Raw genomic sequence first — 26,005 nt, forward strand, 5'->3', positions numbered from 1 at the left:
ATGATGTGGGGGATATACTCAGGTTCTATGTACACTTCTCACTGCAAGCTGGCTGCATTAGTGCCTGTCACCAAATCTTGTTGCAGGAATGGGTCGTGTGCCCAATCTTTCATCACCAACAATCACATGCATGATGCACTGACCCTTGTAATATTTGATCAGCAATGTTAATTGATCCCCGCTTAGTCAATGTCAATCATTCTCTCCTGAGATATTGACTTTCTTGATCAAGATTGGCTTGCCACCAACTCCACGACGGTACTCCTCTTCCCCAGCCATTCTGTGACCCTCCCCCAGGTGAAATCTCCTGCAAATATTGGGTCTCGTCAACTGCTACTGAGTGGTAATTGACAGGTGATAGAGCATATTCGTATTCACCTGACATATCAGTGCTAGTGGACGCTCTGACAGGCCCATCGGCAATTTTGAGCCGAGCAGAGGACGCATTGGCGCCACCAACGACCAAACTCGGCAATAAATCGACAAGAAAGGATTCATGTGCATCATCAAAGTCAATTGGTTCAACGCGCCGAGTGCCGTCCGTTTCGGTTACCTCCGGTCACTCTCTCCTATGATGTTCGACTCTTGTGTCTCGTGTACGTAATGATTCGTTGGTGCAACATTACCAGCTTCTCAAAACAACTTGGGTCAATCACTCGGTGCCCAGTTTTTGTTCCACAGACGCCAGACCTTATCTCCTTGACAAGAAGCCATTGCTCCACCACGAATGCCCCCCCGTTTTCTCTTAAATTCTAGAAATCCTGTGACACCGAGTCAATCCTTTTGTTTTGTTTGTTCCTTACCCGAGGCACCACCGATCTTTGGCGCCTTAGTCAATCTGAACGTGACCGTGGCTTTGGCTCCCTCTCTTATAACAGTGACTAGGCGTGCACTCTTCCCCACGACAAACAAAACCTTATCACCTGTGATCAATACACCCTTGCGCATCCACGATGCTGGGGTTCGGGAAGAAACACGAGGGCGATGCCTCTGATGAAGCCCCTCATGATGAAGTGCATACGCCTCAAGACGACATTCCTCAAAGGCCTTGGATCGAGACTGCCCTCCCGGTGTTTGCTTGCGGTGCTGGTCTTTTCTCAGATGGCTACATCAACAACGTGAGAACTGCTGTGAATATGCTGTGCTTCATTTCTAACGTGAGTAGGTCATTGGTTCTGTTAACACCACCTTGAAGCGACAATATGGAGATGTCTATGCCAACTCTAATGCCTTCAAATACGTCTCTGACATCGCCTTCGCTGGAACAGTCGTTGGCCAGCTCGTCTTTGGTTTCCTTGCTGATCATTGGTCGCGAACCAATACGCTCATGGTCTCAACCGTCATTCTCATCATTTTCACTGCGTTGGCAGCTGGATCTTACTGGCACGGACAGGCAGTCGGAATGTTCAACATGCTGACTGCTTGGCGATTCTTTGTCGGTATCGGTATCGGAGGTGAGATATATCGAACTCTTCATTGAATGAATTTGGTGCTAATGCCTCCTAGGTGAATATCCAGCTGGTAGCGTTGGATGCGCCGAGTCCAGCGGTCAGATGAAGAAGGGAACCCGAAACCGTTGGTTCATTCTCTTCACAAACTCAATGATCGATTTTGGCTTCGTCATTGGTGCTTTCGTCCCTTGTACGATACACCTCAATCCTAATCCTACTATAACTAACCTTCAATAGACGTTGTTGCCGCCGCATGCCATAACGGCCACTACAGCACCATCTGGAGGACAAGTCTTGGCATTGGAGTCGTCTTCCCTCTTGTCCTCTTCGTCCTTCGACTTCGACTCAAGGAGCCCGAGGAGTTCGCCAAGGAGTCGATGAGACGCCAAACACCATACTCGCTGGTCTTGCGCTACTACTGGTTCCGACTGCTCTGCGTCAGTCTGGTTTGGTTCCTCTACAACGTAAGTTTGCAAGCCACTACCATCTACCATCTGCTAACGTGACTAGTTTTCCTCCTACGCCTTCGGTATCTACTCCTCCTCGATTCTTGCCGGTATCTATGGCGATGGCGCGAACCTAACCACTGTTTTTGGCTGGAACACTGTCATCAACATGTTCTATCTGCCAGGTACTCTCATCGGTGCATTTGTCAGTGACTGGATCGGTCCTCGATACACTCTCATCCTCGGTGTTACTCTCCAAGCCATCGTCGGATTCATCATGGCCGGTGTCTATGACAAGATTTCCACCCAAATCGCGGCTTTTGCCGTCGTCTTCGGAATCTTCCAAGCTCTTGGTGAACTCGGCCCCGGAAACAACATCGGTCTTCTCGCTGCAAAGACATGTGCCACTGGTGTCCGTGGCCGATATTACGGTATCGCCGCTGCCGTTGGCAAGATTGGTGCTTTCGTCGGTACTTATGTGTTTCCCTACATCCAGGCCGCTGGAGGAAACAAGACTGAGTCAGCCCAGTACCCTTTCTGGGTCTCATCCAGTCTCTGCATCCTCTCAGCTCTCATCGTGTTCTTCTGCATCCCCCACGTTGGACAAGACACCATCACCGTTGAAGATCAAAAGTTCCGCGAATACCTCCAGGCCAATGGATACGATACTGCGCAGATGGGCTTCGACTCTGTTGGTATTGAGGGCGGGGAAGTGAATGTCACAAAAACAGACGAGAAGTGAAGGCGTTGAATGTTGTGACTGCATTTCGCGTGACGATGTGCGACGTTGGGACACCAAACCATGAACACAATGACCTATTTCTAGCCAATTAGTGTTTATAATCGAAGAACCCCAGCAAAACTCCCGTGTCCGCAATGACAGCATCAGGTGTCAGACAACAAGTGACGAGTAAAGCTTTCAGTCACGATGGCAGCGGAGATTGTGTTATGAGAACTGATTCGTGATAAATTACCAACTCTAGAGTACTTATGTGAACTGTTGATCCATAAGACTAGCTGAAAGTGTTCCCTATGCTTCCATAATTCTTCTTCAACACGCCTATCAAGATCAAGGATCTACTTTTGTAATAACTAATAACAAAAACACCAGCTCGCGACTGTACTGATTAAAAGCAATGAGATGCTTCAGCCAATTTCCACGGCATTCCTTCCAGGCTCGCAAAGTGATATCTAGTGGGATAATCACATCAATAATAAACAAATCAACTCCGAACTCGGGCATTCTTCGTTGCCTGGGCCATCTGACTCTTTCTCTTAGCTTGCTTGACTCGCTTGGCTTGATTCGCTTCAATGGCCTGCTCATTCTTGTCCTGTTTATACTTCTCCTCCAGCATTGGACAGCTCATCTTGATGTGATCGATAAGCGCTGTTGGCTCCAGAGTCGTTTCCTTGCAAAAAGGGCATCGATACCTGTTTTCGTTGTTGAGAAAGTCGCAGGGGATAAGATCGAGTCTGTCTGTTCTAACTTGCTCCAGAAGTGCCTTACGAACGTGGGGAGAGAGTTCAGGGAGGAAGGGATCCTGAGCCGGATTACGTCTCGGACCCCGATCGAGCTCAGGCGACTGATAGGACCGTGGCGTAGAGTTTGCTATCTGCGGACTGCCTGCGAGTGCATACTGCTGGAGTTGGGGGTGACAAGCGCTTTCGGAATGTCTTCGAATGTGACCTTGAGGACGATTAGGTTGGGCGTACTGGTGTGCAGATGGTGCCGACGACTGGTAGCTTGTGTTCGAATAGGTTGGCAGCATGGTGGGCAAGGGGGCGTGAAAAGGCATGCTTTGATCGTAGCTTGAGTTTGGTCTACGCGGTTCTGTGTGCCCTAGGATTGGTGACATCGTGGGCAGGGGAGGATGCATGTTGCTTGCCGTGTGCGGTCGAGAGATTTCGGCCGCAGATAGACGCGGCGATTGCATAATATGCGGCGTAGGCTGGTGATGTCCCGTATAGTGTCCTGGTCGAGCCCCCACAGCGGTCTGCGGCGGCGAGATCATGTTTGGAGCTGTCTGGGCTCCAGATCGAGGACGAGAGATGTTTGGTAATCGAATGGGTGGCAATTGATTTTCCGCTGTTGACAATTGCGGTGACAAGGTCCCAGTTGATGCATAATGACGCTGGGAAACATAGCCCTGTCCCTGCATCTCAGGGCTTCGATGGGAAAAGTGACTGAAAGATTGTTGAGGCGATGCGGGCGGCTGCACTGGAACAGCATAGGGACGCCGCGGTGATGGAACAGGACGATGATTTGGATGCCCTTCATAGGCTGAGACGCGGTGAGGGATTTCCCTAGGAACTTGTCGGGGAGAGTACATCGGCTGCAACCCAGAATGCCCCTGGAATCCGGACCGAGGTCGCTGAATTTCTGCCGCTAGTTGATGGGGAGAAGGCATAGCCTGTGATACAATGTGCTTTTGGGATGCAGAGCCGGGTCGCGATATAGACCGAGCAGCCAGACGAGGAGAAGGCACAGGCTGTGGTCCAATATGTCCCGAAGAACTAGGTCGAGACATCGACAAAGATGCCTGTTGTTGGGCCAACATTGTATTGGGGGGATAGTGTCCATCTAGAGGGACATTCATGGGCGGCAAGCGGGGTGAGTTTTGGTGTACCGGGGACGTAGGTCGAGAAGCATATCTGGTAGGTGGCTGACCTGAGAGCATTTGTGCTGGTCGCTCTGGCTGAGCTGCTGGAGTGTTCCCGGCCCCAGAAGGATGTTGGGAAGAAGCACTGGGAGCCTGATTTTGTGACGGCATGGCCTTGGGGGCTTCACGGCTCTTTACCGGTGAAGCAGAAGGTCTAGGTGATGGTCTCTCCCGAGGGAGCGGGCGGCGCGCAGCTGGGGCTTCAGGTCTGGCAGCAGACATAGCTGGCGGCATTGACGTTATCTGTGCAGGTTCTGAATGTCTTTCATGAGCTGCTGGCATCTGTGTAGGACTGGTTGTTGCTGCTTGCTGTCCAGTTGTCATGGACTGTGACCGCGCTTCATTGACTGCTTGACGGTTAAGCAAAACAATATCAACTGAGGACTTGGATGATGCCTTGGGCCTTGTCGCACGTGATAGTTCGCTAGGTCGGGGACTGTTTCCCAAAGCCTGCGCAGACGTCTTGGGCTGAGCTGCATGAGGATGTCTCAAGACTTCAGAGCGAGTCTGAGCATCTTCTGGCAGTGGACTCTCTATTGGTGAGTGGCGGGGAGGTGCCAGGACCTGCGATGTCTGCGAAGTCGGCCATGCGTTGTTTGGCTGTTCGCTGTTAGACACAGCAGACCCAGGAGACATTGCTACTTGCGCTGCGGGCCGCTCTTGCGCTGTTGGGGTACGGAACGGTGGCTCCGAAGTCGATGGTTGAGATGATGAAGATGGGGGGGATAATGTCGAGGGCCTGGCCGCTGGAGGCTGTGATGATGGCGGCGGTTGTGAAGTTGCCGTTGGCTGAGATGGTGCAGGCCGACGCGCAAGAGCCGATGATTGTGATGCTCCTGATCGCTGTGGTGTCGTCGATGCCCATGAGTTATCCAGCGGCCATGATGAGACTGGGTGCTGTAACCCTGAAGGCGGGCGTTGCGATGTTGGTGACCGTGGTACTGATGGCTGAGAAGACGGCGGAGGCTGCGACATCATTGGCAGCTGTAAAGGCGTCGAGGCAGGCGGCGCTGTGGGTGAGAACGGTATTGTCGCTGGCGGCGACATTGCGGGCGGTCGAGATACAACAGGTGACTTTGATAGCGATGACATACGTGACTGCGCAGCGAGCGCGTTGTGATTAGGTGTCCCTGATCGAGCCCGTCTCGAAGCAGGTTGAATTTGCGGCCGTGAATCAACTACATCGCTTGGAACACCCTCTGACAAGGAAGAAGCGCGACCCATATCAGCGTAAGAAAGGCGTGGCTGTGGAGTTTCATCGTGGGAAGATTCCGTAGCGACAGAAGAGCGCTGAGGCTGACTAGCCTCACGTCTCTCATCACCAGAGTCATTTTCCGTCTTGGTAAGACTGGCTCTCCCGAGTATAGGCGAGGCAGGCAAGCTTTCTTCCTGCTTCGTGTTGACAACGTCATTTGCTGCCTGGGAAAGACTAATTGTCTCATGGGCAGGTGTAGGTGTCGGTTTTTGATCGAGTTCCCTCTGTTCAGACTGTGAAAACTGGAACTCCAGATCCTCGCCTGCAAGTAGGAGATCCTCTAAATCGACACTGTGTAAGCGTGCTTCTCTTGCTTCGTGAGATAAGCTTTCCTGCTCTCGTTCCGCGGTGACTTCTTCCGGTTCCTTCGGGGAGGAGACGTTTTCGGCTGGATCTTCCTGAGTATCAAGAATAATTTCCTGATCGTCCCCATCAGACTGAGAGTCATTCTGTTGCAGAGGTTCCTGAGTTGCATCTTCTGGAGTTTCCATTACAACATCCTCGCTGTCCTCGGTAGGGTTTTCCTCTGAACTCATGGCGATATCTTCGTCTTCGACTATATCGGGTTGTACGGGTGACTCGGCGACTTTCTCAGGTTCTGGTCCAGTGTCCTGCGCTTCTTCAACTTCCATTTGGGTATCCTTCTGCACTTCTCCAGGTTCCAGTCTGGCGTCCTTCTGCGCTTCTTCAGGCTCTGGTTGAACGTCCTGCTCTTCTTCAGATTTCAGTTCGGTGTCCTGCGCTTCCTTGGTTCCCATCTGGGCGCCCTGTGCTTCTTCAGGCACTAGTTGAGTGTCCTGCTCTTCTTCAGGTGCTAGTTCGGTGTCCTTCTGTGTTTCTTCAGTCTGCCCAGTCACGTCTGCGTCTTCGGCCTGATCAGCAGCATCCGCTTCTGGGGCTGTGTTAGGTGTAACGGTCTCAGCGTTCTGAGCAGGTTGGAAATCTGTCGAAGACTCTGCAACTGGTGATCGAGGCGCAAGATCCGACGTTGAGTCTACGGAAAGGCTATGTCAGAAACCTCACCTCATACGCAGTTAGTATACTTACTGTCATCAGTCGGGTCTGGAATCTCATCATTTGGACCCCACCGCTTGGGCTGTTGAGCCGCCTCCCGCTGCTTGAGATATTCAAAAGCCTGGTCGCTATGCTTAATCATCAACGCCTTGCCCTCATCCCAAGGCTGAATTTCGCCGATGGGAATCCAAGCAACATGGCACATATCAGGAAAATCAAGTCCCTCAAAGAACATGAACGGAAAGTGTTGCTCCGAAGCGTCTTCTCCTCCATCTTCATAACCCTCTGCCCAGGAGAATGACTTGCTGGAGCTGTCGTACTCATAACAAGGCGGTACGTTGTTAAGTAGCCCCATCGCCTCGAGCGATTCGTCTATTCCAAGGGATTCGGGATCTTCCAAAGGAATATACAAACCACAATACCACTGTTTTGACGCGGACCAGTAGATGATGTAGACATCTCCAGGAACCAAGTCGCGAGGATGGATAGAGTCCTGAGACTTGCGCGTTGACCTACCCTTTTTCACGGCGTTGGTCTTCTTGCGTGGTGTCTTTGGTGAAGGCTTATCAGTAACGCGAATGAAGTCTCGCGCTCCTTTTTCACCTTTTTGAAAGGCTTCCTTGGCGACTTTGTTGTTTTGAATGAGTTTTTCATCGTCGCAACCAATGACCTCATAACCAAAGTGCTGAACAACAGTCTCGAATGAAGGGTTCTTAAGCTGATGCTCTTCTGACAAATGCGCCAGACCTGCCTGTAATGGATTGTCGTCAAAGTCGATGTCGTGATCCTCACATCGCAAGATGTAAAACTTGGCCGGGCGCACTGGATCCTCGGGGACCCGGATAATGATGTGCTTCTTGGCGGCGCGTCTGTTTTGGTAGACGGCATTGAAATGTATGGAATTTCTGTTACCTTGAATGCGCGGGCGTTTCTGAGCAATACTGGAGCTGCGGCCTCGCTTCCTCTTACGCGTCTCTGACTGCGAAATGAAATGAAGGTTAGCAAAATGAGACGATGAGGGCGCGTAAGCAAGCGATGGATGGCTAAGGTGATGGAATCGGACCTCAAAAACTCCATTGCGATCTGGGGTGAGCACCGCCCCTCCCCTCTTCATTCGCATTCGCGGCCTGCGCGGTGTGTCCGGATCAGCATCTGGCGAGCCTCCAGTGAGGCCTAGGCCTGATGTGTCGACGCCCATGTTGCCGTTGATGGGGAGGCCGAAATCTTTATAAAGGTTCAAGATGTTGTTCATGAGAGAATTTGCTTTCATCTCGTCTTTGGGGCGGTACGCCACATGAGCATCCCTGCACGTGCGGTCCCAGTCCGTCCTAAGCGGTCTTAACTCACTCTCGATAGCTACCAACTCGTCTTGTTTTGCTTGGCGCTGGGCCTCGCTGTCCTCGTCGTCCTTGTTGATTTCTCCAAGTTGTCGATGCACCGAGTTAATTTTTGCCTCCAGTTCTTCCAGTTGACGAGGTTTGATCAGTGATGGCATGACGGGCCAACTGGATTTACCAGCTTCCAACTCGGCCAGGGACTGTTCAAGCCAGGCCAATCCAGCTGATTGGGCCCGAGAGCCAGCATCCATGGCTGGTAGGTAGTGCGCTAAAAAGGAGAACTCTAAAAGAAAAAGTGGATAAAAAGAACCAAGACACGCCAGAAAATAATGAAGAAAAAAAAAAAAGCCAATGCAGATTGGAGACGTAAGAACAGAAGAGATAGAAGGAAAAAAAGGTTGGGAGGACAATATGGTTTTTCTCGTAGGGAAAAAATCGCGAGAGAAATTATGTGTAACCGACCAACGCAAAGAGTCATTAAAGAGTCATCACATCTCAGTACCTACAAACAGAACTGGCCCGTGAAAGCGGTACGGCTAGGTTGGGTTGACTGCACTACGGTACAGTGAGAAGCCCATGTCAGTCATGGATTTAGTGCCTGGCAAACCTAAGCAGCACCAGATTCTGGCCAAAAAGCAAACGTATTTGCGACGCAACCAATGGCAAACACTCGAAATGTTACACATTCGCTCTCTGACCCCGCACGATTTGCACTGAGACATGAGTTTAGGCCTGATCAGACCAGACCGAAATGTTGTGGTTTTCACTACGGCATGGGTCCAGGTAATCTCCAGCTGTTTGCTCAGTGTCATCATGTCTTAGGCCCCTGTAATTATCTCATTACCGCGTACCTATACACGGAAACTCAAAAAACACACAGTCACTCGCTCATCATCTTCCTTGTCCCCTCTCATCCATCTGCCCCTTTCGTTCCAGTGGCGTCACCTTAGTCTCAGCTCTAATAATTTGGGGAATGTAAGCTGGTGGCTGACAATTCAATCAGTTATGGCCCACCATCCATCATCGCCCTTGCTTGGCATTTCGCTCCTTTTCCTCCTACAGCCTCCCCTGTCCATGCATGCAAGGATATACTAATCAATGCAATGACCCACAATCGTGATAACTATCAATCACGTACAGTATGTGCCCGTACGCCGTGGCGGTTGAATGATCGCCAGCTACCTGGTCCATTCAGCGCAACTAGTAAAGGTGAGGCTTGCATTGACCAACTTAAACTATCGCAACTGTCGTTATCGTTTCCAACTCAAAAACCTCCGCCTCTTGACTATCCTTGAGCGACCCTAGACCGATCCTCTCGAAGAGCTCGGGCTGTGTTGCTGACCGCCCCAGCACTAGCCACTCGTGATCTCTTTGCCCCTTATCCCCGAAAGGAAATGCCCCAAGTCTCAGCACCCAGCATCGAATCGCTGAATTACCCGTGGTGGGCTCAGTCAGGTGGCGTGTATCCCCAGAATTCCGCTTTCGGTTTAGTCGCTTCAGCTCCTCTGCAACATCGCTTCTGTTGTGCTCACGGCTTCTTCTGCACACTGAGACTTCACTGCCGTTTACAATTGTTGAGAGGCTCGTATCGGCGGAAAACCACAGAAGAGCCCGCCCAAGACGCACCGCGTACCAATCATACGGGCCCCGACTCTCAAGATACCCCATCACCATTGGCCCGTTGATTATCATCTTGCTGCTGATGACTCTTCCAAGTGGCGCGTCAGGACCTGTTACTGCATTGACCTCCAGCACAGTAGCCGCCTTCTCGTATGGCCATTTTCCGTTTCTAAAACACAGGTAATCGACCTCTCCCATAATCGAAGCCCAACTAAAGCTCGGGGCGATGTAAGATGAGTTGGCAGCTTGAATCCTACTGGCTGATGGTCTCCGCCACAACAGATCCAGATCAATGTTATCTGTCCATAGACCAGCCACGTAATCTGACCCGATCTTCTTCTGGACTATAGCGGCTATAGCAGATATCGCTGGAAGCTTATCGCCGGCCTGCGTGAGGTTTCTCTTCGAGTAATTCTCAATAACTTTGTGCCAGAAATTGAAGGCTTCATCATGTCGCGATATTTGACTCAATGGCGTTCCACCAAATTCACGCTGATGATTCAGTTTCGATCCGCATTCGCAGAATATTGCCTCTTTGCACGTCCATGCCATTTCCATCACGGATATAGACAGTAGCCGGGTTGATAGGACTTTCTCCTGCAACGTCCAGCCTCGTTGAGTGAGAGGTTCCACGAGCGGCTGTTGATCCGTTCTGTGAGATGGTCTCCACTTCCAATGAGCACCGGTTGCTTGCATGAGCCTTACTTTCAGTAAAATTGGAGGCCCATTTTCGCTTCTCATTGATTCGCTGTAGATCGCGGACTGGTCCCGAGCCGCTCGAGGTGGTGGCTTGAGCTGAGGCCGTAGAAAGTGACTGGTCACAGATGTTGATGACGAGGCTGCAATAGTCAAGAAAGCGTTGGCATATGTATCGGCCATCCTGGAGCATTCTCTTTCCCAGTCGGCTTCGGAGTCTTGGATGATGCAAAGTGCATCTATCCATAAATATCTTACCCCGAGCTCTCGAGTCAGTGCGATTGCGTCAGTATAAGCTGCTGGAAGCTCCTCAAGTCCGATCCCGGTCTTCATATCTTCCAGGTTCCCGGTCAAGGCTTTGATAGATGGATTTCTACCCCAGCAGTAGCTGAGTGCTACATATTTCTCAGGTTTGAGAGCCTCTGATTCAGCGAGACAAATTTTGTCATCCCCAGCGCTCCCTATGTCTAAGATGCGGGTTGGTAAAGTAGACATGTCTTGGTTGCAGAGCTTGTGATCCTTGACACAATTATAGAAACAAGCGTTGACAAAGCTTAAGCCTTCGCGCGATAAATGGTCATCACAAATATCTGGTAAAGGCTTGACTCGTTTCCAAGTCTCTCCTTGAGCTGAGTATGTTTGTTAGTACGCCCCTATGGGTCTTCATATCCTTAGATAATTCATACCATAGTCAGTATAAAATTGTAAGAACATTTGCGAGCGCTCAGGATCACCGAATAATATCTCTGGATTTCCTTGTCCAATTGAAAGTCGGAGATAGAGCTGAATTCCCATCTGATTCTCAACCCCCAACAAGCCCGAATCTGTGAGAGTCTTGAAAATGAATGCGCAACAGTCACAACCTGAAATCGCCGCGCTCTCGAACTGTATGATGTCTCGAAGCACCAATACTACGAGCTCTTTTGAGTCAACTCTGACATCATTGTTGGAGCCTGGTGCTACGAGGTCTGGATCGAAATTGAAACAACATGGGCAATGTTCGTGAGACACAGTTGAAGGGTTTGGGTGGTCTTCCATGAGATCCGCGATAAATCAAGAATAGAATAATCAAGGTGATGATTCGTCTCACCGATTCTCCACATGAACTACGGACATCTATATTTTAGCACGTGATACCCACCAAGTAGAATGGTACTCTTACTCAGCTGACAATGCAAAGAGTGAAACTTCTAATCTAGAAAAGCAATATCTACGCCGCTGTTGACTCCCTTTTTTTGTTGATAATTATCGCTGAATACAAAACAACACCATGTCTAGCAGTCAGGAACACTGACTGGAATATTAATGTGAACGCTCGTAGCCAATCCACTCAAACTCGTTTCCTTGAACTCGTTCCTCATTCCCTTGGCCGTCAGTCGCATCGCCCGGATAGCGTCGTCCAGCCTCACGCGCTGCGTGCCTGTTTCACTGCTAAGCGCCAGGTTGGCGCTGGAGATGGCCTTTGTCGCGCCCAGCGCGTTTCTCTCGATGCAGGGAGCTTGGACGAGTCCGCCGATGGGATCACATGTTAGTCCGAGGTTGTGCTCGATACCGATTTCTGCGGCTTGCTCGATTGTCTCGGGGCTGGCTCCCATGCAGGCAGCAAAAGCACCGGCGGCCATAGAGCAGGCAACGCCGACCTCCGCCATGCACCCTCCTTCAGCGGCTGAGATGGTGGCACCTCGCTTGTAAAGCATACCGATTGCGGCAGCAGTGAGAAGGAAAGTGGGGATATCTCGTTCAGGATCGTCGCTGATGAACTCAGTCGTATACTTGAGCACAGCTGGAATAATACCTGCGGCACCGTTGGTAGGAGCGGTGACAATTCGACCGCCGCCAGCGTTGGTTTCATTGACAGCAATGGCATAGACAGATAGATAGTCCATAGTGGGGAATGTCGTACGGCGTGAAGGAGCTGGAGCAATAGGATGATCCAGAGAACCGTGTATCCGTGGCGGACCGCGCTTCCGAAGGCCGCCAGCCTTGAACTTCTCTGGCACCAATGGAGATGATGCTGCTGCGAGAGCTTTCGGTGATGAGCCGACGCCATCCTCGTTGATGTTGGCGTCAGGCGAAGAGAACTTGTGCTCGAGCTGAGCAGCTGAAGTATCAGCAGTCGACGAGGGATACAAGCCACGAGTCAATCGGCGGTAGAGCGCCGGCGCTCGTCGATGCAGCTTGAGAGATCCAGGAAGCTTAGAGCCTGTTGGTGCCTGGACACTTTCCAGGATACTAGCATCCATGACTCCCCAAATCTTGAAGATCTTTCGATAAATGTCCTCGTCCGTATATCCTAGACTCTTCTCATTCTCATACACCAATTGCGCGATAGTGAGATTGTGTTTGCGACAGAGTGAAAGCAGACTAGCGGCATCTCGGAATGGATACCGCGGATGCGGTGATGAGCTGGTATCCTTGGTCTCGGACTTGACATCGGTAGAGAGGCCGGTTGGCTTAGGCGAGTCTCCGAGGAGAGCTGTCGGACCCTCATTGGCTTCTTCGAGGGCCTTGACTTCGGTACCGGTTCGTCGATCTCCCGCGGCATCTGAGCGCCGGATTTCCTTGTAGTACATGTTTTCGGCCAAATCGGCCGGGTGAGCTGCCGTGTCCGAATCTCCGACTTCGAGTTGAGCGGGGGCGTTTGCGGAGAGAGTTTCTTGGGGTGCGATACTAAGAGCACCGTTGACAACGAAACCGCCGCCTACGCTGAACATGTCGTTGGTGGCTAGGACGTAGCCTTCCTTGTCGTAGACAGTGAAACGCATGCCGTTGCTGTGCTGGGGAAGCTTACGACCCCATTCCCAAATGAATTCCTTCTCGTAGTCGAAATCGATCTCCTTGCCTTTGGATCCATCTGTGGCCAGCCCACGTGCTAGGAAAATCTTCTTGCTGGACTTGATCTCTTCGAAGCGGCTGGGCACGTAGCCTGTGTCGACTGTTTCGACATCGGCGCCTTCGAGGCCAAGGAGTAAAGCTGAAGGAGTCATATGACCTTCACCCGTGAGAGCAAGACTACCATAGATGGCGACGCGGATTTTGTTGACTTTTTGAAGCAGATTGGCATCGATCAAATCATTGACAAAAATGTTACCAGCACGCATTGGCCCGACAGTATGAGAAGATGAGGGACCAATGCCGATAGAAAACAGATCGAAAGTGGAAATGACAGCATGTTCGTGATCCGCTTCGCTGTAAGATCCCGCATCTTCATCCGGCCCATCCTGACTTCTTCGTAGTCGTGTTGTGCTGAAAAGTCGACATCGCTGGCGTCCCAACAAAGTTGCTGCTGGCGGTGTCGAGCGAGCGATAGGCCCCCTTACAACGGTAGCAAGGGACCGGGGAGATAGACATTGTCTCGACGCCCGAAGCAGCGAAAGCTGCCTTATCCCTGCGCGACTCATTGCAGGTTCTGAAAAGTGAGAAGATGTTTCTTTCAAATGACGAAGCTTGAAAGTGTCTCCCTTTTTTGTGTTGGGTATATTATTATATCGTAAGCCAGGAAACGTGGACCGCGCATTGCCAACAAGGTTATCCTCATTGGCCACGTCGCGTCGAGAGCCTTATCTAGGAGCGGAATATCTTGTGCCCAGCGAATCATATTTAGCCGCGCTTATCTCCGGACTCGCTGCCGGCGGTGGGTCGGACGATATACCGGCAACCGGTCACGTGTCGGATATACGTACCAATCATCTGTTACCCCAGACCGATGTCTTCCGGTCTGCTTCACCGAAGTGACACGCCTTCCAAAAACATCCGGGGTAGTATTATCTAGTTGCATCAAAACACCATTAACATTACGTTATTTGTCAGTATTGGGGATAGTTTGCACTCAAATTGGTGGATTGCGGGGTACAAAGTCATAGAAACTTTAGTCACAGCCTAGGGTACCTACCCTATTTCAAGTCACAGAACGAACAAAAGAAAATACAAGTTTGCAAGTTTGCAAGTTTGCAATGGCTTCAAAGCTCGAATGGAGTATCAGTGAAGTGTTTATCAAGGTTCTCGAAGTGGAGGCTGCTACCAAACTCAATGACCATGAAAATCACATGCTGTTTGTGATGAAACGCCAAAAATGTCACTGCGCGGACAACTTAGCCGCGCTGCCAAGCAGGGACCATCAACAAACCTCGCCGATCGATGAGATTGTCTATTAAGCGTGATGGACAAACCACCGTAACCATGTTTTCCTGGTAATGTCGAAGACTTGCCGCGGATCAACAACTTTCTTATGTTCCGAATAACTAATACCACGCCCTGGAAGCCTCGCACAAGTATTCATAATAGTCGTCTCGCTTATCTTGGGAATAAGGCCACCTCTTGTCCTAAGGGATAGTTAGGTATATCTTCTAATAATATGAGCACAACGATCTGTGCAGCATTTTTCAGTGTTGGATTCTGAGCGAAGATCTATTGTCAGTACTACTAATACAGTCATGAAGTAAGCAGCACTATTTCGTAATCTGCATCGAGGCAAACATCGTAGAGTTGATCAAATTCTAGGGACAACATGTTTATTTGCCAAAGGCCAAAGGCCAAATACATTTCATGTTTGATTCCGAGTTAAGTTTGCTTTCTGTATCGATCAGTCTCCATGATTCCATGAACAACAGGTCAACATCACGAAATGTTTTCCTTCGCTTCCCAGCTGAGAGCTTCAAGGTTAGTGGTAAACTATGGAACGGCGTCTAGTTATTGATTGCGCTATTTGCTCATGTAAACAAGGCTGAAAGTTCACATGGCTGATTTAATGATATTTCGAGTGGCTTAAAATGAAGTTTTAGATTCCTGACAGCATAGTACTATCTGCCAACTCTAGTCACTGAAAACATATTCTGCCACCAATGCTATTGGAGCTCTGGGTGCCTATGTATGAGGCTGAGCTGTAAATGAGGCGCAATAGAAGACAGGCCGCTTTCTCCTCCACTAAACAAATTTGAAGAAAGCGAGTTCAGCCTTTTCGAGGGGGTTCCAATGTGCTGGCTTGATAAATCAAAGAGATGCTGTAGGCTCTGGCCGAAAATCAATTGAATTCATTTACTTGAACTTACGACTAGGAACGGTCACTATACGTCTCACCAATTCACCAGGAATAGTGGTCCAAAGAAACCCAATGAAATTCGCTATGGCTGAAAAAACAAATGCTACTGCTCTATGACTCGTTTGACAGGCTCATGTTGTACTCCAACTCCCACTCAGCCTTGGGATCTCCTTTTCGTGGCACAAACTTCACTGTTAGGCCATCCTTAACAGCGAAGACACTATCGTTCTCGAGATAGCCCGAGTCAGAATCAAAGATCTGAGTAACAACAGACTTGTGGCCCTCAGCAATGACCTGCAGCATGTTAGATTAGTTCTATGAACGCTTCTGGGACCTTCGGTTGAACATACCATGAAGTGCAGATGGGCAGGGCGGAAAGGGTGGCGGTCGAGGAGGTGGAGAAGTTGACCCGCAGGGCCATCATCGGGAACCTTGAGAAAGTGTCAGATTATAGATCCTTGGCATGTTGACAGGATAAGATTGCTTACGGGATAAGGAGTAGGTCGTAGGCAGTAGAAGGAGTATCGACCCTGGTCGTCGGTGATGAACTTGCCACGGAGGTTATGCTCAACCTGCTTCTCATCCTGCTGCTCGTAGAGGCCTAGGAAGAATTAGAGTCCGTGATATAGAATCCCGCAGGGTAATGTCTTACCGTTGGTGGATGCTTGCCAAACCTCGACAGAGGCGTTAGGGATGGGCTTTCCAGTAGCGGCTGATGTCACAGTGCCGTAGAGATAGGCGACAACACCATCGCTGGGGGTGTCGAAAGTAATTGTGGTGCCATTCTCACGAGTAGGGGTATCATGTCGCCAGAAGGGACCCAGAATAGCAGTCTCAGTTGCTGCTACGCCGTTCTTGGCTGCTTGACGGTGTGTAATATCATCAACAAGACTGAAAACTGTTAGTAATGAAATTGAGACTTGTGACAAGTGAATTACCTCTCGAGACCAATAACATCGCACATCAATTGACCCTCATTCCTCTTGTCATTGCTCATTTGTCCAGCCCAGTTAATCATCTTAACAGCAGACATCCACTCATCGCAAGTGAGCTGTGTCTCGCGCGCAAAGTCGTGCATGTGTTGGATGAAAGATGTCATCACCTCTTTAAGACGAGGGTCAGTCTTGGGGCCGAAAGAGTCGATGACCTGCTGTGTGAAGGCCTGGCCGAGACCCTCCTCCTTGGGAGCGCCGTTGGCATTTCCGCCAGTCGCTGATGGTGTCATTTTGATAGAGTTTTGTGGAGTTGAGGTGATGGAAGGAAGGGTGTTGGTGATGATGAATTGGGTTTATGCTTGAGTGAATGAAAGAAGAGGCTTTCTAATAGGTCTTATGAAGTCCCTCTTTATCACTGGAGTTGTTTCAAAGATAGTGTCGAGCAGATGACTTGACCCCGCATAATTCACAGTCAGCATGGTTCGATTCGGATATACAGACAGCGCCTCAGCAAGGAGCGGCTAAGGACATCTCCCGAAAGGACATCGGGTGCGCGTTCTGAGCATCAGTGTCCCATGGGGCCAAGCGGCAATGTTGCAGCCATTTTGCGGGGTGAACTGCCCAACCAATTAGGGGACTGATGATTTCGTTTAGCACTCTCGGCAGAGGCGAGAATGGTGCCACACGCTTTTCGGATGTCGGAGCAAGTTGATCGGATGTACAGCTGAGGGGACACCCTGACTCCGATTCCGACGCCGCGGAATATGGAGCCAAAAACTAGTGTGTCGTACGATGCCTGCTAGTGGAAATAAGCCTAGTGTAGCCGCTGCAAGTCACCTGAAATACGCCAAAGCCGTCGCAAATTCGCCATGATAGGAAAGGAAGTGAAGAGCAGCATTAATTGTAACGACTTCTTGTCACGCGACAACACAGAATTAGTATTCTACAGTAGAGAGGGGGAGATCTTGAATGATCTATGCATGCATCAATTGGCTAGGCAAATGCTAAAACTCAGTGGGATAAACTACTTTGACAGCTTGCGATCGGCCTCATCTCCAAAATCCCATGTTGGCTTGTCTGCGCCGTTAGGCCGACTTGCTCTCCTGAACCCAACTTCCAGACCCTCAATTTCCACAACAGGAGGTACGGCCTCCACCTCAGCCTTATAAGCGTTAGAGTACCACTTCTCGACGTATTTGTCCCCAGTGAAGAGCTCAGGGAAAACCTGTCGCATCCTCAATAATGCCGTTCCTGAGATCTGATCCACGCTATGCGCATGTCGCAGGGCAAGGAAATCAGGTCCAATATCCTTCCTCAATCTCTCCTTTACTTCTTCAGGATACTGCCCAACCTTGAAGAGGAGCAAGTCGTAGTGAAGAAGTGAAGCCTTTCCATGCCATGATCCGCCACGGGTGGCGCGATGATAGAGACCTAGCAGGGCTGTGATGGCACCAATGCATCCTGTTCCGTAGTCCGAAATGGGAAAAGGAGGGACGACGGGTTCTGACAAGCCCATGAAACGACCCTGCTCCCACGCGATGCCACTGACCTATCAATCGGGTTAGTTCGATCTCCCTTGCAGCTGTAGATCAAGGCACTTACACAATCAGCAATCTGTTGCCACCCAGGTCGTCCAGCCCACTCTCCCTCGTAGCCAAAGCAGTTCTCATTGACATACACAAAGCCCTTGCCACGCTCCTTAGCAAGTTTTGTAAGTGCAGTAGCGCCATATCCAAGCTTCTCCAGAGCGCCAGGTCGGTATCCATCAACAACGACATCCGCTTCAGCGAGAAGCTTCTCAAACTCAGCTCTTCCCTCAGAGGACTTCAGGTCTAGCTCTGCAGCGTGCTTGCCCATGTTGCCATCTACCTGGAAGAAAGGAACATCACTCAGATTGGGACTTGTAATCTTGAGCACATCGGCTCCATACTCTCCGAGGATACGGGTGATAATAGGTCCAGCAATGATACGGCAGAGCTCAAGAACCTTGATGCCTGACAATATCCTCTTTGGGTGCTCTGAGCTTGGTGTTAGGGGACACTTGGGTGTCTCGGACTCAAGGTTGTCGACAGACCATGGCGGAAGTGCCATATTTGTTTTGCCCTGATTGTTGTCAGATATGCCCTTGTATATGAGATTTACAACTTACATGCTGAGTTTTCACAAAGTCCTCGTGCTTCAAAGCAGGAACTCCAGCCTGTCGACGAGCAGCATTCATACTCTCAAGCTCATCTATCGAGAACTGTCGAACAGCAGGCTCGATGGTATCGACAATGCTCTCATGTGTTTGCAAGTCTGGTCTAAAAGGTTCAAGACCAATCATCTTGAGGGTTGTTGAAGCCTCCAGAGATCCATGAATGTGATAATACTCTCCAGCGTTCTTAGTCTCATACAAGTTGGCTGACATGCGGCGGTAAGGATTTGACTGGGCCTGCAGCAAATCCGTATCTTATGGTCGTTAGTTCCTTGGCCTGAAAGCCAACAGTTGTGGCGTATAGACGTACCTTTGAGTAGAGCCTTGACGCCAGGGTCAAGCTTTCCAAGACCACCAACTTTGGCCATATAAGCCTGGCAAAGGAAGGCTGTAGTCTTCTCTAAGTCGACATTGATCTTCTTCGGTTGTAATTCACTTTCAACGGTCTTTGCTAGCAGACTGGCAACGGCACCCTCTATCGCCTTAAGCGCAGCAGTTGTTTCCGTCTCCTTGAATGGAATAGGAAAGTAGGGCGCATCTCGAGTTGACGTAAACTCGATGTTGTCCTTGAGCTCCTTCACAGCCGCTGGAAAAGCAACCTCATCGAACTGACCGCAAAGGTAGTCAAAGATCCTCTTACTCTCCTCAACCGAGGAATAATCGTGCTGGTTAGTGCTACCCATGTTGACAGAAGGAACTTATCGGTTATTGGCTTAAAAAGGGCATCCACCCGAGGGCATCTACAAGAGGTTGATTGTTAAGAGGGAGTCTTTATACAGTGGCACAACTCGATTCGTTGAGTGGCGGAAACCGACGGCAGTTCGGACTAAAGCGATAACCCACTATACCTGGGTGATAACTGCCTATGATTTATGGGTTTTTGGCGATGTATGACCCATAATGCGCGAAAGACAGTGTCCACAGTGATTGAGTTTGTTGTGAAGACCCCATATTTTAGTGGTGGAGGTCGGCTGTGACCCTTGCCGATGGCTTCTCGCCCGGCTTCCGACGCTGAATGTGAGCCGTAAAGACCCGCGCTAGAACATATCGAGGCATTTGAGAGAGACCTCGAGGGTTGAAGATAGTATATCGACAACAGAGAACACACTGCTGTCATATTGGTCGCTGTCACTCTATCATTCAGTCTGTCAAAATTTCTGATCAATATGCCGTTCATCAAAGTTCAGAACAAGAAGCTGTTTTACGCCCAAGTGGACGCTGAAACAGCCTCAAAAGATGGTCCAGTACTGGTATTCATCCATGGCCTTGGGTCATCTCACTCGTTTTATATACCTGTCATGAACCAGCTTGCGACTGCAGGATACTCATCGATTGCGTTGGATGTCTATGGTCAGTATTGGCTTTATTCTGTTTGCAGGAATTAAATACTGAAGATCAATAGGCAGTGGCCTTTCCGTGTTGTCAGAAGGGGTTGAAGATCCTACATTTGACACAATCGCGAGTGATGTTAAGGCTTTACTGGAAGGATTAAGCATTCGACCCGAAAATGCCGTCGCCGTTGGACATTCCATGGGCGGTATCATTGTACCAAAGCTCGCTCTGAAGTGCAGCCTCCGCGGCGCAGTCCTCATTGGCCCTGTGTTGCCAAAGCCTGCAATGGCCGAGATCTTCAATATTCGCATAGGGACAGTCAAGAAAGGTGAGTCAATTTGAAGTGCTAAGAGTATGATCTGGTATTAATATTGAGTTTAGAAGGAATGGAGCCAATGGCCAAAACTATTCCCTTCGCCGCGACAGGTTCCAAGGCAACTTTGACACAAAAGGCATTCATTCGAGCACTGTTGCTATCGCAAGAGCCCGAGGGATACATTGCCTTGTGTCGCGCCATTGCGCAAGCAGAATTGCCTCCCTACGCAAACATCAAATGCCCCGTGCTTGTTCTTTCTGGTGAAGAGGACAAAACAAGCCCGATCCCGGATGCGCAAAAGATTCTATGCGAGTAAGTACTCACTTCACTGTAAGGTCAATTAATTGAAGCAACCAGCGCTGACTTTCACTTTAGTTGGGGTTGCAGCGACTCGTCGAAGAGCATGCATATTTTGCCTGGAGTTGGTCATTGGCACTGTATTGAGGCAGCAGATGAAGTTGGTTCCAAAATACAAGAGTTCCTATCCAAACTGGGTTAAGGGTTTAAGATAAGATATAGATTAATCAGTATCAAAATGTATCTCTTCGCGACTTCAATCACAAGAGAGTGCATTCAAGATTGCTTCTGTTGTAATGCCAGACTACGTGTTTGCTGTTTGTGACCAAGCCACCAAGCCTATTCAGCACTGACTCAGGAGTGACCACGCAGGAATTCATTGCTGTTGGACCCTCAATGTGACCATCGGCTACAGGGATCTTTCCGTCGGTAGCTCGGTAATACTGAACGGTGCGCCAATTTACGTCAGCGGGAATGTCACCAAATCTTACCCCATTCTCGTGGCCAAGTAACCAATAAAGACCTGGCCATATCCGACAGCTCGCGGCCCGCGGCTCACTCCCTCAGTTCCAGGGACCTCACACGACCTACCGACGACGAAATGCCTACCAGGAGGGTCCGAGACTGCGAGAGAAGACGATGCGCCGAGGCCTGCGAGAGCTGCAAACGTCGCAAACAAAGATGCGATGGCCGTAGACCCTGCGCCCGCTGCATCAAGCGAGGTCTCGGGCATGAGTGCCACGAGTCTCAATCTGCCTCAAACAATGGCGCAAGACGCATCCTCGCGTCATCCCTACCAAGTCCCGATCCCGATAGACTCAGTAATATCACTGAGCAGACCACTCCTGCTGGTAGTATAACCGTCGGTAACAGATCGGGTTTGACGTCGGTGGATGAGGCGTATGTTGATGACGGGACCTCTTCTTCTCTACAGCTGCTCTCGAATACACAACCTGAAAGACTTCCACGCATGTCGCGCCTTGTTCAGGATACGAGGGGTGAATACATGTTCATAGGCGACTCTGCAACCCTATCTTTCCTTCAGAATATTAGGAGGATTGTGCGACGTAGCATAGGAGATTGTACCCTTGTTGATGACCCATTGCGACATGGTATCGTCGAAGCATCGCCTGAAACACGGCGAGGATGGATCCTGTCGAGTGCCCAGAACCCACCACCACGGCAGTCTGAGCAGGAACTCGATTATCTTGTGAAATGGTACATGCAATCAGCCAATTGCGTACTACTTCTCTTCGACCAAAAAGAACTTGGCCAAGGCATAAGAAAGTGGATTGAAGATGGCCAAGATATCGCTGACCCTGCGAGTTCGGTATACTATCTGGTCTTTGCCATTGGTGCGCAAACAGGGCCAGAAGATAAAGATGACCTGGCTGAGACTTTCTTCAACTATGCCCGGTACTTGACAGTGGAAACCCTGATAGAAGAGCCGGGCATTGTCACCATTCAAGCGTTGGTGCTCATCGCCATGTATCTTTTAGGTGCATCGCGCCGCAACGCGGCTTTTATGTATCTCGGCATGGGAGTCCGAGCTGCATATGCCATCGGTCTTCATCGCCATGATATTGCTTCCCTCTTCTCTGCCAATGAGGGTCGTGTGAGAGAACAGCTATGGAAAGGCATCCGAATTCTCGATCTGTTCATGAGCGCATCATTGGGCCGGCCTCCCTCAACATCCGAGTTGAGAGATACTACGAACCCTCAGAACTATTCAGCTTGCAATGATCTCTCCATGATCTTCGAGTTGATCCTTACAGATGTTTATGCAAAGAGAATGATATCTCCGGAGATACTGGAACGCATCAGCAAGCATCTTCGACGGTGGACTGCACAATGTGGAGAGGGTCTCGCGGTTGATGGCATTGAGCAGGATGACTTGATCCGTGACCAGAATGGCGAAGAGCAGCCAAACATTGGACTAATACACCTCAAACTAACTGGCCATTGGACGGTCATGCTCCTGTCTCTTCCATTCCTACATAAGGCGGTTTCTCAACACGTCGAAGACAATGAACAGTCCGCACAAGGAACTGCAAAGCGATCTTCGTCATCGAATCAAGTTCTTGTCCACTCCTGCCTCGAGTCAGCAGTGCGGACAGTGGACCTGCTACAGACTCTCGTCAGGACTGGAACCATACCGAAACGCTTACCGATTGTTGGCAATTCGGCGTTTGTATCTGGCCTCGTCCTCGGTGCAGCAATCTTTGGGGATTTCGACAACTCATTTCCGCTCGAGAAGAGTCTCCATGCAGCGAGAGGCGTTCTCGACCGCTTCAGTCGTTACGATGCTGTGGCGAAGCGCCATCTTATGATCTTGGATCACCTACAGAATGCATGCGACATATACATGGATAACCGAGCAAGGTTACGAATGGAACGTCAACGGCACCTCGTCAACGGTCTCTTCGGGAGTATTCACACAATCGGGAAGTCGCCATTGCGGAATTCTCAGCAACCAGAAGGTAACTCTCGAATCGGTTCAACGGATGGGATACAAACGCAACCGCAAACGCCCAGACCGGGCCAGGTAGCGAACGAGATGACCGAGGAGCAGCAAGGGTTTTTGATGGAGGGAAGAGAGCAGACAGAGATTGACGTTGATATTTCAGCGGACGCTTTTCTGGGAATTTCACCGAACATGCTTTGGTTCGATTCTTTTGATACGACTATGTCTCTATTTCCTATCGTCGATACGCAAATAATGGGTGACGAAATGATGGCCAACGGTGTTAATAATCAAGAATGAAATGGATATCCGAAGGGACTCATCTGTGGACCAGAGTAACCAAATTGAGCAAGCGAACAAGGATAATCGTCTTATGGGCATTAGCGAAAATGGCGAATGGTGGAACTTTTGTTACTGGTTTGTCGCTTGAAGGGCGCGATGGCATTCTGGGCCTCACGAAATATAACGATTACACACATTTTCCCTTTTCAGACTGGATTGAATAAGGTAAGCTGACCCGGTGATGTTCGATATCACAACATAATTTATAACATAACGTAACGCAGGGTCCTCAGTGGAGATATTAAAATCCGCCATTGACCCCTCACTGGATCTGACGTGATACAAGATCAACCAACAGCACTCGAAACATTAAAACATCGCATATCCTTTTGAGGTCGATTCCATTTTTAAATAGCGCCAAGGCAAATTCGTTCAACACCCAGCATGCCTTCACCAATTCGAGCGAAACACCTAAAACCTGGTGACAGAATCGCATTCATATCACCATCAGAGCGTATCAACGCCACGCTTCCAGCAGTCGTAGACCGAGCCTCTGCTCTTCTCACAAACAAAGGATATCAAGTGCAGACTTTCTTCAGTGAAGATAAGGGCATTCAATCATGCATTGATAATCGGCTCTCCGAGATCCGAGCCGCTTTCTCAGATCCCAGCATTTCCGCCATCATCACTACCATTGGCGGCACAACCTTCACAGAGCTTCTTCCAGCTCTGATTGCGGACAAAGAACTTCACGAGACCATTCGTGCAAACCCAAAGATCGTGGTGGGCTATTCCGACATCTCGGGCTTGCACTGGTTCTTGTTTGGTCTAACGGGTCTCAGGACTTTCTATGGTCCTGGTGCCGTACCCGAGATCGGGGAAGCGAATGATGTCAACGATAAAGATACCCCTCTTGCCTTCTGTGTCGATAATTTGCTTCGAGCGATTGCATCTCCAGAACCACTCGGACAGATTCCCCGATCCAAGTTTTACGCACCAAGAGGAGCGCCCTTCTTTGCGACACCAGAATCGACAGAGCCACCAGAGGTTGTGAAGACAACCGACTGGCAATGGCTGCGACATGGAAAGGCTCAGGGTCGATTGTTCGGTGGTTGCCTCACCGTAGTCGCCCGCTTATCGGGAGTTTCAGCCATTGTTCCTGACTGGCGTGGCCGAATCGTCTTCCTCGAAACAGCTACAAACGAGGACGGCTCTGGTGGAAACCCTCCTCACCGAGTTCAGGCAGCATTTGCAGACTTGATAGCTCACGGTGTCTTCGAAGACGCTGCAGGACTGGTTGTAGGACGACCTTATGGATATGATTCTGCTGAGGAGCGAGAGGTTTATGCCAGCATCATCAAGGGACTATTCTGTGAGGGACGGCTTGCTTCAAAGAACTTCCCGATTCTATTCAATGTGGACATTGGGCATACGACACCAATGATTACGCTGCCGTATGATGCCTTGGCTGAGCTTGATTTTGAGACTGATACTTTTGCTGTTTTGGAATCTGGGGTTGAATAGCGGAAGGGGTTGAATAGTATAATACGATTAAGCTGCACGCAATGTTCCATGGTATCTAAGGGTAGACTACGCTCCATCGTTTCACTTCAAACTCAACTCTCCAATACCGTACCACCAGGTTCCCCCTTCTGCCATGATCAATCGAGCGGGACGCCAACGTGTTCTTTGTTTGTTGGGCCCCCATTTCCATCATATCTTGAGGGTAGCCGTGCGTCCACCTGTCGTCAGAAGGACATATGGGTAGCTGAGTTGCCACACATGACCAGCGAAGAAACAAATGTCATCTTCTGCAAGGTCGGGAGTCTCTTGTCAGATACCCGTCTGTGTAAAAGGTTCGGCGCGGCACAGCCTTCTCTGACGACGATGTGCCTCTCGGGCGACTCAGGGAACAGGAATGAGTCTTAGAAGGTAGGGCTTTGCAATGTGACTCCTGTCGAGCTAGTTGCTGTCGAAGTTGATGGACCTCCTTATTTGTCGAGACAACCTTCTTCTTAGCCTTCATGGGGAGTGTATTTTACAGCCAAGGATTCGCACTTCCGTTCGAGTAGGTTTAATATCCATCGGCTCGAAGGGCAGCTATCCCAGTGACCATTGTTAAGACGAAGAGAACGCAGATTGATATGATCAATATGGCTGAATATTGAGCCCATTCTTCATCGTCGAATTTACGAAGATCTTTGGTCCAATCTGGCATGTTGATGGTGCCTGCTTGAACAAGGCATGCGAGAGCGAATATCGAAAGTACAATGAGAGTCCAAATGCTTATCCAGACGTTGAAAAGAGCCCTTGAGAGGGTGGAGTTTCTAACTTGCTGCATGTTGGCGACAATGCAATTTACTAGAGCGAGAATTTAATGCAACAACAAGGGACTGATTCGATATCGACAAAACAGGCATTTCAAAGAAGGTGAGTACTGTTATCTGTTCTTTCGAAGCGTTAATTTTGGCGGTTAAAATACTACGCCACCCCATGCACATTGGAGCGGCGATGGGGCGCATGGGGTATCCTCAGCCGAAGGCCGTGTGTCCGCGGGCCGGGAAGCTATTACTATTACTGCATTATCTACGTACTGATCCAGTGCCATGGCCATTCTTGGTATTATATATCATGTAAGGACTCCGTGTAAGAACCTGTCGTTTCCTAA

At 49.8% G+C, this 26,005-nt stretch overlaps 10 protein-coding genes across 11 annotated transcripts; 4 read left to right on the forward strand and 6 right to left on the reverse strand.

Moving 5' to 3' along the window:
- The first annotated feature begins 635 nt into the window (after positions 1–635).
- Positions 636–6,735, forward strand: FOIG_13510 (uncharacterized protein). The gene is made up of 5 exons (XM_031214666.1): positions 636–1,118; positions 1,166–1,454; positions 1,507–1,641; positions 1,689–1,915; positions 1,962–6,735. The coding sequence occupies exons 1-5, from the start codon at positions 954–956 to the stop codon at positions 2,637–2,639; spliced, it is 1,494 nt and encodes a 497-aa protein (XP_031055757.1). The 5' UTR covers positions 636–953; the 3' UTR covers positions 2,640–6,735.
- Positions 2,804–8,109, reverse strand: FOIG_13511 (uncharacterized protein). Of its 2 annotated transcripts, XM_031214667.1 has the most exons (3): positions 7,890–8,109; positions 6,860–7,805; positions 2,804–6,806 (listed from the first exon to the last, which is right to left on the reverse strand). In XM_031214667.1, the coding sequence occupies exons 1-3, from the start codon at positions 8,094–8,096 to the stop codon at positions 3,121–3,123; spliced, it is 4,839 nt and encodes a 1,612-aa protein (XP_031055758.1). In that variant the 5' UTR covers positions 8,097–8,109; the 3' UTR covers positions 2,804–3,120. The 2 variants fall into 2 exon arrangements, with proteins under 2 accessions (XP_031055758.1, XP_031055759.1); XM_031214668.1 differs by lacking the exon at positions 7,890–8,109 and having other exon boundaries at positions 6,860–7,876.
- A 1,216-nt stretch (positions 8,110–9,325) lies between these two features.
- On the reverse strand, positions 9,326–11,517 carry FOIG_13512 (uncharacterized protein; the record flags this gene model as incomplete). The annotated part of the gene is made up of 2 exons (XM_031214669.1): positions 9,326–11,108; positions 11,166–11,517. The coding sequence occupies 2 exons, from the start codon at positions 11,515–11,517 to the stop codon at positions 9,394–9,396; spliced, it is 2,067 nt and encodes a 688-aa protein (XP_031055760.1). The 3' UTR covers positions 9,326–9,393.
- A 236-nt stretch (positions 11,518–11,753) lies between these two features.
- FOIG_13513 (uncharacterized protein) lies at positions 11,754–13,880 on the reverse strand (the record flags this gene model as incomplete). The annotated part of the gene is made up of 1 exon (XM_031214670.1): positions 11,754–13,880. The coding sequence occupies one exon, from the start codon at positions 13,878–13,880 to the stop codon at positions 11,754–11,756; it is 2,127 nt and encodes a 708-aa protein (XP_031055761.1).
- A 1,567-nt stretch (positions 13,881–15,447) lies between these two features.
- On the reverse strand, positions 15,448–17,021 carry FOIG_13514 (uncharacterized protein). Its single transcript, XM_031214671.1, has 5 exons — positions 16,456–17,021; positions 16,170–16,408; positions 16,006–16,118; positions 15,868–15,948; positions 15,448–15,811 (listed from the first exon to the last, which is right to left on the reverse strand). Exons 1-5 carry the CDS (start codon positions 16,740–16,742, stop codon positions 15,629–15,631), a joined length of 903 nt encoding a protein of 300 aa, XP_031055762.1. The 5' UTR covers positions 16,743–17,021; the 3' UTR covers positions 15,448–15,628.
- Positions 17,022–17,373: 352 nt separating this feature from the next.
- FOIG_13515 (uncharacterized protein) lies at positions 17,374–19,881 on the reverse strand. The gene is made up of 4 exons (XM_031214672.1): positions 18,957–19,881; positions 18,602–18,900; positions 18,055–18,555; positions 17,374–18,001 (listed from the first exon to the last, which is right to left on the reverse strand). Exons 1-4 carry the CDS (start codon positions 19,327–19,329, stop codon positions 17,477–17,479), a joined length of 1,698 nt encoding a protein of 565 aa, XP_031055763.1. The 5' UTR covers positions 19,330–19,881; the 3' UTR covers positions 17,374–17,476.
- Positions 19,688–20,922, forward strand: FOIG_13516 (uncharacterized protein). The gene is made up of 4 exons (XM_031214673.1): positions 19,688–19,996; positions 20,049–20,306; positions 20,360–20,606; positions 20,670–20,922. Exons 1-4 carry the CDS (start codon positions 19,813–19,815, stop codon positions 20,791–20,793), a joined length of 813 nt encoding a protein of 270 aa, XP_031055764.1. The 5' UTR covers positions 19,688–19,812; the 3' UTR covers positions 20,794–20,922.
- Positions 20,923–21,192: 270 nt separating this feature from the next.
- On the forward strand, positions 21,193–23,355 carry FOIG_13517 (uncharacterized protein; the record flags this gene model as incomplete). Its single annotated transcript, XM_031214674.1, has 1 exon — positions 21,193–23,355. The coding sequence occupies one exon, from the start codon at positions 21,193–21,195 to the stop codon at positions 23,353–23,355; it is 2,163 nt and encodes a 720-aa protein (XP_031055765.1).
- A 426-nt stretch (positions 23,356–23,781) lies between these two features.
- On the forward strand, positions 23,782–24,861 carry FOIG_13518 (uncharacterized protein; the record flags this gene model as incomplete). The annotated part of the gene is made up of 1 exon (XM_031214675.1): positions 23,782–24,861. One exon carries the CDS (start codon positions 23,782–23,784, stop codon positions 24,859–24,861), a length of 1,080 nt encoding a protein of 359 aa, XP_031055766.1.
- A 296-nt stretch (positions 24,862–25,157) lies between these two features.
- Positions 25,158–25,678, reverse strand: FOIG_13519 (uncharacterized protein; the record flags this gene model as incomplete). Its single annotated transcript, XM_031214676.1, has 1 exon — positions 25,158–25,678. The coding sequence occupies one exon, from the start codon at positions 25,676–25,678 to the stop codon at positions 25,412–25,414; it is 267 nt and encodes an 88-aa protein (XP_031055767.1). The 3' UTR covers positions 25,158–25,411.
- Positions 25,679–26,005: the final 327 nt, after the last annotated feature.

The sequence above is a fragment of the Fusarium odoratissimum genome (genome assembly GCF_000260195.1).
Source record: "Fusarium odoratissimum NRRL 54006 unplaced genomic scaffold supercont1.33, whole genome shotgun sequence".
In the NCBI taxonomy this organism is placed as follows: domain Eukaryota; kingdom Fungi; phylum Ascomycota; class Sordariomycetes; order Hypocreales; family Nectriaceae; genus Fusarium; species Fusarium odoratissimum.

What these genes read in the sequence shown, in the direction of transcription:
- FOIG_13514 (XM_031214671.1), bottom strand. Translation starts at nt 16,742, where the DNA reads ATGACACCATCAGCGACTGGCGGAAATGCCAACGGCGCTCCCAAGGAG. An exon ending in TACGACCTACTCCTTATCCC is followed by an intron (nt 15,949 to 16,005) that starts GTAAGCAATCTT and finishes CACTTTCTCAAG; the next exon opens with GTTCCCGATGATGGCCCTGC. An exon ending in CTGCCCATCTGCACTTCATG is followed by an intron (nt 15,812 to 15,867) that starts GTATGTTCAACC and finishes AACATGCTGCAG; the next exon opens with GTCATTGCTGAGGGCCACAA.
- FOIG_13515 (XM_031214672.1), bottom strand. Translation starts at nt 19,329, where the DNA reads ATGGGTAGCACTAACCAGCACGATTATTCCTCGGTTGAGGAGAGTAAG. An exon ending in ACTTTGTGAAAACTCAGCAT is followed by an intron (nt 18,556 to 18,601) that starts GTAAGTTGTAAA and finishes GACAACAATCAG; the next exon opens with GGCAAAACAAATATGGCACT. An exon ending in GGCAACAGATTGCTGATTGT is followed by an intron (nt 18,002 to 18,054) that starts GTAAGTGCCTTG and finishes CCCGATTGATAG; the next exon opens with GTCAGTGGCATCGCGTGGGA.
- FOIG_13516 (XM_031214673.1), top strand. Translation starts at nt 19,813, where the DNA reads ATGCCGTTCATCAAAGTTCAGAACAAGAAGCTGTTTTACGCCCAAGTG. An exon ending in GATTGCGTTGGATGTCTATG is followed by an intron (nt 19,997 to 20,048) that starts GTCAGTATTGGC and finishes GAAGATCAATAG; the next exon opens with GCAGTGGCCTTTCCGTGTTG. An exon ending in GCGCAAAAGATTCTATGCGA is followed by an intron (nt 20,607 to 20,669) that starts GTAAGTACTCAC and finishes CTTTCACTTTAG; the next exon opens with TTGGGGTTGCAGCGACTCGT.
- FOIG_13510 (XM_031214666.1), top strand. Translation starts at nt 954, where the DNA reads ATGCTGGGGTTCGGGAAGAAACACGAGGGCGATGCCTCTGATGAAGCC. An exon ending in TGTCGGTATCGGTATCGGAG is followed by an intron (nt 1,455 to 1,506) that starts GTGAGATATATC and finishes AATGCCTCCTAG; the next exon opens with GTGAATATCCAGCTGGTAGC. An exon ending in TGGTTTGGTTCCTCTACAAC is followed by an intron (nt 1,916 to 1,961) that starts GTAAGTTTGCAA and finishes TAACGTGACTAG; the next exon opens with TTTTCCTCCTACGCCTTCGG.
- FOIG_13511 (XM_031214667.1), bottom strand. Translation starts at nt 8,096, where the DNA reads ATGAAAGCAAATTCTCTCATGAACAACATCTTGAACCTTTATAAAGAT. An exon ending in ATCGCAATGGAGTTTTTGAG is followed by an intron (nt 7,806 to 7,889) that starts GTCCGATTCCAT and finishes TTCATTTCGCAG; the next exon opens with TCAGAGACGCGTAAGAGGAA. An exon ending in TCCAGACCCGACTGATGACA is followed by an intron (nt 6,807 to 6,859) that starts GTAAGTATACTA and finishes GCCTTTCCGTAG; the next exon opens with ACTCAACGTCGGATCTTGCG.